This window comes from Chelon labrosus (assembly GCF_963514085.1).
Source record: "Chelon labrosus genome assembly, chromosome: 20".
Taxonomy (NCBI): Eukaryota; Metazoa; Chordata; class Actinopteri; order Mugiliformes; family Mugilidae; genus Chelon; species Chelon labrosus.
Genome location: NC_140353.1, coordinates 21,036,811 through 21,049,420, shown reverse-complemented (window position 1 = coordinate 21,049,420; position 12,610 = coordinate 21,036,811). Strand labels below are relative to the sequence as shown.

Genomic DNA, 12,610 nt, shown 5'->3' with positions numbered 1-12,610 from the left:
AATCATGTTACAGACCATAAACAAAGCATTAAAATCCTATGGTCAACCTATGCATTTGTGGCTTATCTTAGTGAACACCTTTACGTGTAAATGTTATGTGTATGCACAAGATATTTGTGATGGTTAAGTTAGAGCCTAAACATGTATAAAACATCCCCTTTGTTCTAATCAAGTTATTACATTGAAGTTGTTTATGTTAGCACTGATGCCTCACAGCGAGAAGGTCACCGGTTCGAATCTCCCTGTGTCTGCGTGGGTTCTCTCCAGGTACTCCAGCTTCCTCCCACCATCCAAAGACATGCTCACTAGGTTAACTGGTGATTCTAAATTGGCCGTAGGTGTGCGTGTGAATGGTTGTCTGTCTCTCTGTGTTGAGCCTGCGATGGACTGGAGACCTGTCCAGGGTGTACCCCGCCTCTCACCCGATGACACCCCTAACAGGAATAACCGGGTATAGAAAATGAATGAATGAATGTTTATGTCTGGCTATATTAGTCCTCTTGAGTTACTATGGATTCTTATTTTAGTACTACTGACCACATTTACACTTTTTATAAAGAAATGGATGAATTATATTTTAGCCTTATGGCATTTGACTACCAGGAAACCAAACAACCAGGAAAAGGAAGGAAACAACAGCGTTGCTCACAAGTTGAATGTAAGCAGTCAACATTTCCAGGATAACCACCTGGAAATGTGGAACTGTGCCGCCCGATTACCTACATGAAATTTAAAAATTTGGGAAAATGTCACAAAAGGAAAAAAAAGTCTTGTGCCCTACAATAACAGACTAGGGTTGAAATTTAGAATTTCCAAGTATTTAATTGAGTGCCCTATAAAGGGTCAAGGGTTTCAATCTACACCATTTAACATATATTAAGTAAGTTGGACCAGGTTATCAGTGACTTGTGATGTGACTGAATGCTTAAAAGGATCTTTACCTAATGAAGTGGCATCAAGGCTGCTCTTAAATTACATGGCTGTCCACTTGAAGAGGCAGCTGCATTTAAAGGAATCATAGCAGCAGCCTTTCCCAAACACTTAGTGCCAGAAAAGCTAATGGTTTCCACACTTAATTTGGCAAAAAATACTGATTTCTAGAGCTCCTCTCCACTAGTGACCTCAAGGGTTGATGAGATGTGGAGAAACAGATACATTTAAAGGAGGCAGAGAAAGCGAATTTCCTCCACTTCATTGAACGCCTTTGTCGCCAGAGTGGAATGATGCGGTGTGTTCAACTGTACCACATTTTATAGTTGTGCCGAGCTCGGTTTTGAAAACAGAGCCAGCCTTTACTTTATGACATTTTTTTCAGTGATTGCTGATGCTGGGCCAAAAACACAAGTCCAAGTTCATTGGCCTATATCCCCCATCCTCTGAAACCACAACAGAGCCCCTACCCGCATGGCACAATCAGCACTTCAAATTACTTTCAAATGAAGGAGGGTTTGTTTTGGTAGGAGCTTTGTACCTTCTGCCTTAGCCCTACATATTACATAGATATCAGAATACTCCAGTCAGACTCAGTAAGGCACATAATAAAACAGACTGAGAAGACTAATACTGTTTTTAACTTGCAAAATGACATTCACTGAAGGTAGCTTTGATATTTTGGGATCTCACCCTTGCACATTTTAACAGAAGTAACTAAAGGAGATATTTCGAGACATGGTGGGTACATTTCTCCCCCTCAGCAGTATCTGCCAGAAGGTATCCTTGGTTGCCCTGGAATGTTTTGGCAGAGTACTGTTAATTAAGAGCAGGTCATGACAAACATTCCGCCAGTTACAAAGTTTGTTTTAATGCTTGATCTGTCCCTAATTTGTGGAAACACTGCATTCGAATCAGGTGCTCACTGTCAGATCACCAGTTCTTGCAGATATCTGGATCTCTTCATTTGTCATTTTTCTTCAGGTCAGAGACACAAGAAAAGCTACACCATGAAAATTCACCATCCTTTAGCTCTTCATCTTCTTCATCTTCATCTTCAACGTATCTTATTAGAAAATAATAATTATCTTCATCTTCTGTAACTGCTTGTCCTGTGAAGGGACAAGATCAAAAATGCTTGAAGAGGGCAGCTGTTGTTTTTTTATGTCCATCATAAGTATGCTTGGAAGGAGAGAGTGAGGTTTGTAGTATTCAATTGGCTGCAAGCTGCAGTCTCATCACTATAATGGGTGATCTGTAAGCTTGTGGCCTAGGAAGGAGAGGTACATTTTAGAAAACTTAGCAAATACATTTTTCAATAGAGTGCCCTCCCATTTACTCCAGCAGTTGTGAAGAGCTGTTAAGTTGGACAAGTGAGTATCTTCTCACAGCATTGATAGTGTCATTATTAATGTCAAAATAGTGAATCCTTCTTAAGTTCAGCAGGCCAATTATTCAGCATGCTGTTAGAAGGAACACCCTGTCCTGTCCTGGTGTTAGCATCATGTCCTTGTCCTTGAGACCGAATTAGCAGATGTCTCCAAGAAGGGCGAAAAGCTGTTAACTCATCTCCTACCTGAGGTGCCACTAAATCTACACTCCATTCCATTGCACAACAGTTTCTACACAGTATTAAATTTCTAAAAAGGATTATTTAAAATGCAAATATTCTGCTGGCCGTCATGGCGCACTATACCATAACATAAGAACTTTAATTAACAAAACTATTTCAAATTACAATTAAAATGCATTAAATGCCAAATTAGATTTCTATTGGTAGTTTTCTACTGAAAGCAGAATTAACTGTCTTTGTTGTCATTCAGTCATTCAGTCATTCATTCATTCATTCATCTTCTGTAAGCGCTTGTCCTGTGAAGGGTCACGGGGGTCTGGGGCCTATCCCACCCAGGTCTCCAGTCTATCGCAGGGCTAACACGGAGAGACCGACAACCATTCACACTCACATGCACACCTACGGCCAATTTAGAAACACCAATGAACCTAACCAGCATGTCTTTGGATGGTGGGAGGAAGCTGGAGTACCCGGAGAGAACACAGGGAACATTCTTTGTTGTCAATTAATAATTTATACTCCGCGGAATTGACAGGCCTTTACAGATATTTACTTCTGAATAATTATTGTTAGAAATGCCATAAAGACGGCTTTATGAATTGTGATTAATTCTAGTTGTTGTGACAGAAATGAGCTATGTAGTCACTTGTTTGTGAAAATATCGGCACTGCCTTGTGTCACTATTATGCAATCCAGTATTTCATCTTATTTTGAAAGGAAATCGAAGCTCAGTCAAAAGAGCTGCCATGTGCAGTCACATAGATATCATTTGAAAAGGTTTAATTCCATCTTTCATTCTCCATTAATTTTATGTCATCTCATCATGAAATTCTATCGGTCCGGTAACCCAATACTGCTCCTAGAAAATAATATTGATAATAATCACATTATTGTTATTTTATGCGGCTCTGTTCAGTTAACAGTACACCATAGAGGGTTCTAAGAGCTTTGATGATAATCAAAAGGCAAACTATGAATACCAGCACCACAGAGACGGTGGTTATGGTGGAGAGGTTTGCAGATCCAATCCACACACAGCGTTTAAAGACTATAAATCGGAGATGCTCAAAATGGCTGGTTACTGCTTCCTCCTGCATGTCATTCCTTTTTAAGAAAGAGGATGATTATTCAGTAAATTTAAAAGCGGACCCAATCTAAAGTGACCTGGTCACGTAAAAAAAAATTAAATAACATAACAATAATGGCTTGTGACTTTGTCAATCTTTATACAGAAATATATTGGGATCAATACTGTTTCTGAAGGCTTTTGTGGATGGATTGTTGTAATGTCATATGTCACTAATAAATTAAGTAGAGTTTTTGACAAAGGACCCATCATTCTGCAAATGATGCTAGTTTCCTAACATCGCGGATTACTCAATATAAACAAAGGCAGAACACCGTAAACATGGCATGTAAATGATCTTGCCCAGTTATTACAATATGTTATTTCATCATAAAAAAAAAACAAAAAAAAAAAAACCACCACTAAATCTCAGTAGTAATCAAGCAGTTGCCAGCAGTTCTGACCGAGTTAGCAAGAGTGTGTCATTGTTAATGAGCCTGTCATGACACTATGACCCTGACCTCATTCATCAAACAGGACAAAGATTGAGAAATGTTGTGTCACATTGCCATAGGTCACGAGTCAACTGTGGCCTTCGTAATTTTCTATACTAATGAATTATAAAATTCCCAGTCGTGCAGGGACTCCGTATGCAATTACATGTTTAAAAATGAGAACCTGGATTTGCGCGAGTACAGACATCAACTAAATTACATCTAAAAAAAGTATGTCTCTTTGTAGATTAAGAGTAAGAATTAACCCATCATCTGTCCCTCAAAGATGAGGACTGTCTGCCCTTTCATTTATCTCATACGTGTGCTTCTCGTTTACCTGACTCTTGTTGCCTTTGTATTTACTTTTTATTTACTAATTTATATTATTAGCTTCTCATTTCTTAAACAACCATGTCTAAAAACACATCCCGTGGTCGTGGAAAAGATGTTAGTCTGTTTGAGAAGGGTCAAATCACTGGCATGCATCAAGCAGAGAAAACATCTAAGGAGATTGAAGAAACTACTAAAATTGGATTAAGAACTGTCCAACGCATTATTAAAAACTGGAAGGATGATGGGGAACCATCGTCTTTGAGAAAGAAATGTGATCCGAAAAAAATCCTTATTGATCGTGATTGCTGATCATTTAAACCTCAGTCATATGTTTAATAGTGAAAGTAAGAGCATTTCCATGCATACAATGCAAAGGGAACTCGAGGGATTGGGACTGAACAGCTGTGTAGCCTTAAGAAAACCACTAATCAGTGAGACTAACTGGAAAATAGGCTTCAATTTGCTAGGGAGCATAAAGATTGGACTCTGGGGCAATGGAAGAAGGTCATGTGGTCTGATGAGTCCAGATTTACCCTGTTCCAGAGTGATGGGGGATTCAGTGTAAGAATAGAGGCAGATGAAGTGATGCACCCATCATGCCTAGTGTCTACTGTACAAGCCTGTGGGGGCAGTGCTATGATCTGGGGTTGCTGCAGTTGCTCACGTCTAGGTTCAGCAACATTATGTGCCCAAAGAAAGAGGTCAGCTGACTACCTGAATACTGAATGACCAGGTTATTCCATCAATGGAGTTTTTCTTCCGTGATGTTCACGGCCATATTTCAAGATGACAATGCCAGGATTCATGGGGCTCAAATTGTGAAAAAGTGCTTCAGGGAGCATGAGACATCATTTTCACTTATGGATTGGCCACCACAGAGTCCAGACCTTAACCCCATTGAGAATCTTTGGGATGTGCTGGAGAAGGCTTTGTGCAGTGGTCAGACTCTCCCATCATCAATACAAGGTCTTGGTGAAAAATGAATGCAACACTGGATGGAAATAAATCTGGTGACACTGCAGAAGCTTAACGAAACAATGCCACAGCCGATGCGTGCTGTAATAAAAGCTAAAGGTGGGACCTGTTTTTTTGGGTGGTGACTTTTTTTTGGGTCAGGCAGTGTATAAATTGCACACTTTTTGTGTTGTTGAGGTACAAATTATTAAGAAAAACTGTACCCTATATAATTTAATATTTATCATACTCACAAAATTTAGGTTTTTCTAGGTTTTAAGATAATTGACAAGTTTGAAAAGTGATTAGTTTATTGACAGTGAGCAAAAAGGAGAGAGAGAAGATGGTATGAGTGTTGGGCTCATCAACATTTTGGCTCAGCTGGATGTGACAGTTACACATTCCACATCAGAAGGGATCAAAGTCAAATGTCAGACATCCTTTTCCTTGTGAACTCATTTCCTCGCCTTATCATAGCATAACTCTTCAGACTACAAAGGTGAGTCACTGGGAGGGGGTCAAAAAAGATTCTTCACAACAGACCCTCTAAGGCCTTGAAGATGTTGGGGAAAAAAAAAAAAACTACTGACAAAACTGTAATAACAAAAACCCTTTGCCTTACAGAAGGTAGCAAATAATTTCAACAGCTTGTGACTTTTAGCCTAGAATCTAGACGCGCCCCTAGCGGCAGCAAATTACATTTGCTTCCAGGGGCAGTCCAGTTACTCTCCATTGACTTGAGATTTCGAAAAATCCAAGATGGACCAGGCCAATCACGAGTCGGTGGGCGGGCTTAACATGATGATGACTGACCTGCGACCATAAGTTCCGTGAATTACGCGTGAATTCCCCATCCTGCTAGAACTACCAGAGCGATGGCTGCTGCTAGCGAACAACTTTCTTTCGAATCGGCTTTGGCCGCCACTCTGAAAGACTTGAAGTTAAGCTTTTCTCTGAGAGAAGAACAAGAAACTGCACTGAGGTCGTTCTTACAAAAGAAGGATGTATTTGGAGTTTTGCCAACCGGATACGGCAAAAGTTTGATCCACAGCTTAAAAATGATTAATGCAGGAGAAACTCAACCTGTAGGCGAACTCATGAAAAAAACAAAACAGGATGCAACAAGAACTATTTAATATCTATTAGGATAAGTTTTTTCCACAACACATGCAAGGAACTCTCTTTTCCGTCGCTCTGACTACGTCACCTTCTTCGTTGCTCTGATTGGTTGTAGCGCTGTCCTATTGCGTGGAGAGGGAGTTTGAAAGACAACCGTTTATCCCACCCCTCCGGTTGAGCCCTGTCTATGGAGAATGCCCAGACCCTACATTTAATGTGGGTCTGGCTCGTCAGGCTATGTGACTTTCCCATCATTCCAGTCAATAACATCCCGGAGTCATTGTCACTAGCAGTAGTGCTAACTCTGTCAGTAATTTCTGTTTATATGTTCATGGAGTTCCTGTCTAATACAGACCTCTTGGTTTGATTCACTACATTTTTAATATTGGCCCCATGTTTTAGAGCATCTAAACATTATGCGTGAATCTTAGGTATTATTTCCGTTCCTGCTACTCTTAATCTCTAATTTACTCCAGAGTTTTACATTCAATGTGTGAAATCAATGCTGCTTTAGTCTATTAAAAAAGCAAGATAATGATAATTGATGCTCAGTTATACCAATTAAACTTTCTAAAGCCTTGGATATGATGTTAAACCTGCTTTTGCTGTGTCATACTACATATAAATAATGGAAGACACTAAAAACTATTTAAAATGCATATTTGGTTTATTAGTTTAACAATCCATACATTTAAATCAGTGCTCATAGTAGTCTGATCCCAGCTACAATCCACTACATGAAAAAGCTAACAAAAAAAAAAACAAGAGCCCACTCATAGGGATTGGAAGAGCTGAATATTATGACTCCAAGAGAAAGCCACATTTAAGCACCTGCATCAGTGCCCTATCTCTTATACCCTCCCGCCTTTGCAAATTTGTTTTATTCCACTGCTGAGTCTCATTACACAAGAACAGCACTACCAGCTGAGTGAGGCAGATGTTCTATTGTAGAACACGGCAACTCCTCAAGTGGCTAGCATCCATCTGAGTGCCTGTGTTACAGCTGGCAGCCACAGCTGAACCAGGACGATCCATCTCGATGAGGAGAATAGTTCTGAAGTGATAAAGATGGAGTGTGGGAAGGAGTTTGCTAAACTGAATACAGCAATGAGGTTCCCTGCTGGCATTCTCCAAGGAAAGACAATACTGTAGGGTTGCAGAGGAGAATTCATGTCTGAGGGCTCTGACATTACTGACATAACTAACAGAGTGGCAATGAAGTCGGCTTACCAGCACTGATATGCAAATAAGCAGGGGAGGCAGGAGAATGGAGGGAGAGTATGGGAGGCAGCTGGTGGTAAATGTCCAGTCAGTCTGTGTTGGCTTTTGTAGTGGGTAATAAATGCCAGCGGACAGCAGATGCTGTAGGGAGAACTGAGATCTATTGATGCAGCCTAAAGCCATGTTCACCATGCCGTGTTGGTGTGACCTGTCTTCTCCAAAACCTTTTTCTCTGCACCCTCTGATAGTGCAATATGGAACACACACCGCAACACTCCCTGCCCTTTAAAGTAGTATGAATGTATCATCACTCTGTCATTTTAGCTTGTGGAAATATTTGGTCCCCACAAATACAGCAAGACATGGAATTATTTACCACTGGAGACACATACAACATAACAAAATATAATAAAGTGTATAGAGGGACATGTGTTCAAATAACCTTTGTTGCACTGAACTGTGCAAATAATAATCTGCAGTAACATTTGTAGTCATCTGGCTTTTACAGACCAGATGTGATCCTTCCTGCTCCAGCCACATCATGCTCGGTTCACTAATCACCATACAGAAAAAGAGAAACTCTTCGTCTGGTTTGCTTACATACTGCAGCTGTCAACATATGAAATAATGCTAGAGGGGTTGATTGATTCAAGAAACAGTGGGGTAGTCGTCTCACTGACACCAATTACAGTTAGGTCCACTGCAGACTGTCACTGCCACAAGCAGCTGGAGCAGCATCCCAGGGATTCAGTCAAGGATGTGTTTCATAAACATTTGGGTGACAGTCTGGTGCTGACGGGACTTTGAATCATCACTTACACGCTGACCTCCCACCCTCCAAGAGGTTGGAAAGGGGCAAAGAAATCCTGCTGGAGCTGTTGGCTACATATGATGTGAATGGGCTTTGAGAGACTGACGTGGCACGGATGCACACATGCACCCCAAGGCTCTTGCAGATGCTCATACCCAGGATTCTAATATTGGACTCTGGCCTTCAGACCACCTCTTGCAGGAATGTTTTTATCCACTGTCAGTTTTGACTTAGCTGTGTCCTCTTGAGTCTCCTTTGGAGTTTTATTTGAAGCTTTTTGAAATTGTAAACTGAGAAAATGAGTAGTATATGAAACGTGTGGCATCCTGTATTCTTTATCAAAGGTACAGAATCCTATGTTTAAAATATTTTTCACTGACTATAGAATAGTGACAGTATCAGAGACTTCTGGTTGCACCAGCAGCTGCCAGTCAGTTGTAGTTGGTGATGATGTTACATTTATGGAGTAGAAAACTAAATATTCTCCGCTTAAGTGTAACCACTGTAGGGAAATATGCTGCAATAAACACCTTAGTTGTAGTCTGGAAGACTGATTCTCCCTTTAAGTCTCTCTTCGTTCATTATAGTTTCAGAAGGTTTCAAAAATAAGTCACGAAGTTGAATTACTTTCACTGCTATTTAATACCTGGAGGAAACAATTCTATAATTCTGAACAACCACTTCAGAGGAATTTAGATTTCTTTATAAAGTTATGGCCTAAGCCTGGCCAAAAAAAAAAAAAAAAAAAAGCTGCCACCAAAAAAAAATTCACACATTCTAATATTGCGTTGGACCGCCTTTAGCTTTGATTACAGCACGCATTTGCTTATTGCCATCCAGTGTTGCATTCATTTTTCACCAAGATCTTGTATTGATGATGGAGAGTCTGACCACTGCACAAAGCCTTCTCCAGCACATCCCAAAGATTCTCAATGGGGTTAAGGAATAAGGAATATCCCCGTGAATATGAGGGAAGAAAAAACTCCATTGATGGAATAACCTGGTCATTCAGTATATTCAGGTAGTCAGCTGACCTCATTCTTTGGGCACATAATGTTGCTGAACCTAGACCTGAGCAACTGCAGCAACCCCAGATCATAGCACTGCCCCCACAGGCTTGTACAGTAGACACTAGGCATGATGGGTGCATCACTTCATCTGCCTCTCTTCTTACCCTGATGCCCCCATCACTCTGGAACAGGGTAAATCTGGACTCATCAGACCACATGACCTTCTTCCATTGCCCCAGAGTCCAATCTTTATGCTCCCTAGCAGCCAACTCCTGTTGGCCTCACTGATTAGTGGTTTTCTTAAGACTACACAGCTGTTCAGTCCCAATCCCTTGAGTTCCCCTCACATTGTACATGTGGAAATGCTCTTACTTTCACTATTAAACATAGCCCTGAGTTCTACTGTTGGTTTCGATTTGACTTCACCAAACGTTTAAGTGATCGCCAATCAGGAATCTTTCCAGACCACATTTCTCGTGGTGCGTTGGACAGTTCTTAACCCAATTTTAGTAGTTTTTGCAATCTCCTTAGATGTTTTCTCTGCTTGATGCATGCCAATGATTTGACCCTTCTCAAACAGACTAACATCTTTTCCACGACCACGGGATATGTCTTTAGACATGGTTGTTCACGAAATGAGAAGCTACTCATTGCATCAGTTGGGGTTAAATATCTCTGCTACTCAGCTGAAAGACAATCTCCCATGCAGTAATTATCCAACAGGAGGCTCCTACCTATTTGCTTTGGACATTTACTATAGGTAATAAACATCTAGTCTCCTTCAAAGAGATATGCTCTATGTGGTACTTCCATCCATATTTACCATTGCATACGTGTTTTTTCATCAACGTCAATCAGTTCAACTTTTTTCTTCATTTAACAAAAACTTGTACATACAACATACTTGCGTTGTACTACATACAAACAACACACTTGGCTAACAGTGATAAATGTGGATAAACTGATAACACGTCTGTTCTATATCATATTCACTACACTCAGATTAAAGTGGAAACCTTCAAATAAATGTCAAATAGGGCTGGGCGATATGGACCAAAAGTCATATCCCAATATATTTAGGCTGAATATCGCTATACGATATATATCCCGATATGGAGCTTTTTCGGGTTGTGGATGGCTTGCGACTGGGGCCTCTGCAGCGCGCAGTTTCACACACTCTTTGTACTGCAGTTTGTGCCACTGTTTTAGGTGGTGAAAAAGATTTGTAGTGCTTCCACCCCTGGCTGTAACTTGTTTATGGTACTCCCTACATAACATAATTTAGTTGCTCATCTGATACTTTGAATCCGAACCATCTCCAAATTACTGAGCCACTGCTTTTTCTTTTACTAACCAATTTCTCCTCCACAAACTCCACAGACGTTGTTGCGCCCCTCCTCTGTGCATGGAAGAGGAGGGGCGTGTTTGCGGGGAGCAGTGCAGAGAGCTCAGTTTCAGCAGCTTGCCTGGAGCAAGGCTCACAGCGCAAATTTGAACTATATCAACATACGTGATATAGTCTAATTCCATATCACATTAAAAAATATATCGATATACTTTTTTATATCAATATATCGCCCAGCCCTAATGTCAAATAAATTATCGTAAATGGAAATTGAACATTTAGTATGGATGCAGCCTCATAGTAAAAGTATTTTACAGGGAAAACTCAAGTTAACTTTTATTATGAAGCAGACAGAGGAAATGTGTATGTCAGTGAGCTTAGCACTTAGTGCCATCGTTCATTAAAAATGCATCCTAAAAAAAAGGGCATATTTGGAAATTTTTTGACAGCAGATCAGTTTGAAATATTGCAGGAAGAAATGGATAAAGTAGGAGCAACCACAGTGAGCCTCTAGATGAATAACACTTTCAACTTCTCTGCAAGATATCCAACTCCTTTCTCTGTGAAATAATTTTCATAAGAGGTGATTACAATTGCTCACAGAAAAGGCCAATTATTTACTGACGTCTTTATTAAAACAAAAATTGTTTATTTTTATATTATTTTCCACCAGCGAGTAATCAACCGGAGCTGAAATCTTTAAGATTGCCATTCTTTTGACTTTAGATAGAAGATAAATACAGGTTTAAATAATATATTTTCTTCTTCAAATTAACACTGCACTTGCTGTGATAAACTTAATAAACTTTTATTTTTTACTTTTGGCAATGTGTGTTTAATATTATATTTTTTGTAACATGTGTGAAATTGTGTAACTACAAGTTGTGATTATCTGGATCCATGAAGAGGTAACAGACAGGATGATCAACAGAAACCCATGACAATACCAAGACAGAGGCATTACGTGAGCTGAGGAAAGCCAATTCGAAGCACAAAAAAAAACAAAAAACATCAGACTCACCTGACATGGGCATTGAGCCATTGGGAAAGCTGAGGTCATCCTCAGCTACCCAGGAGAAGCTCCAGTAACCTCTAGGAATGCCAGCAGAAGTCCAGCCATCCAAAGGTTCACCTGAAATAAAAGCAAATCCTTCCTTAACTTTAAGAGCACGTGTTTATTTGGCTAGTTTACTGTCAATGACATGACATCCATGCTGAGGTTATTTGTTGGTCCAACTAACTCATGAATCCCCTTGCTTTATTTCCATGTGTACATGTTGCATGCAACATTTAGTCACTCATTATAATGTAAAGCTCTTCCTGCGGGTGGCTTCAGTATCTAATTAAGGTAAAACTCTTGGCAGCCCATATCCAAGGCATAACAGCAATTTTCTAGAAGTGAATCAGAAAGTTTGCTCTACAACTCCAGTGTGACCGAGACCTCTGTCTCTCTTTTCGGATATGTGTGACATCATTGAAACTTGGAAGCTTGGCAGAGTGAAAAGTGACAAAGTGATGTAATTGGAATGTCAATGGTGAGCAATTTCGCAGTGTTGGCCAAGAATTAAGAAAAATAATAAGGATCCTTATGAAATTAATTTCTAAGTCATCAAAGCATCTACAGCATTGGTACTACAGATTAATAGCTAACTTGAGCAGTGGCACAGTGCACTTGAGTTACGGTTAAAAAGTCCAAAGGGCCATATGAATTGGTTATTGGATATCACTAGACTGCATAATTACCTGAAGGCAGG

The 12,610-nt window shown here is 40.0% G+C and overlaps 1 protein-coding gene across 1 annotated transcript in view; it reads right to left on the bottom strand.

The window, feature by feature from the left end:
* The window catches only part of alk (ALK receptor tyrosine kinase), a gene marked incomplete at its 5' end in the record, with an annotated part of 329,164 nt that overhangs the window by 186,680 nt on the left and 129,874 nt on the right, over positions 1 to 12,610 (bottom strand). The window contains one exon of the mRNA XM_084569391.1: positions 11,878 to 11,988. Within this exon, the coding sequence (XP_084425517.1) occupies positions 11,878 to 11,988 (111 nt within the window). The remainder of the gene's footprint in view (positions 1 to 11,877; positions 11,989 to 12,610) is intronic.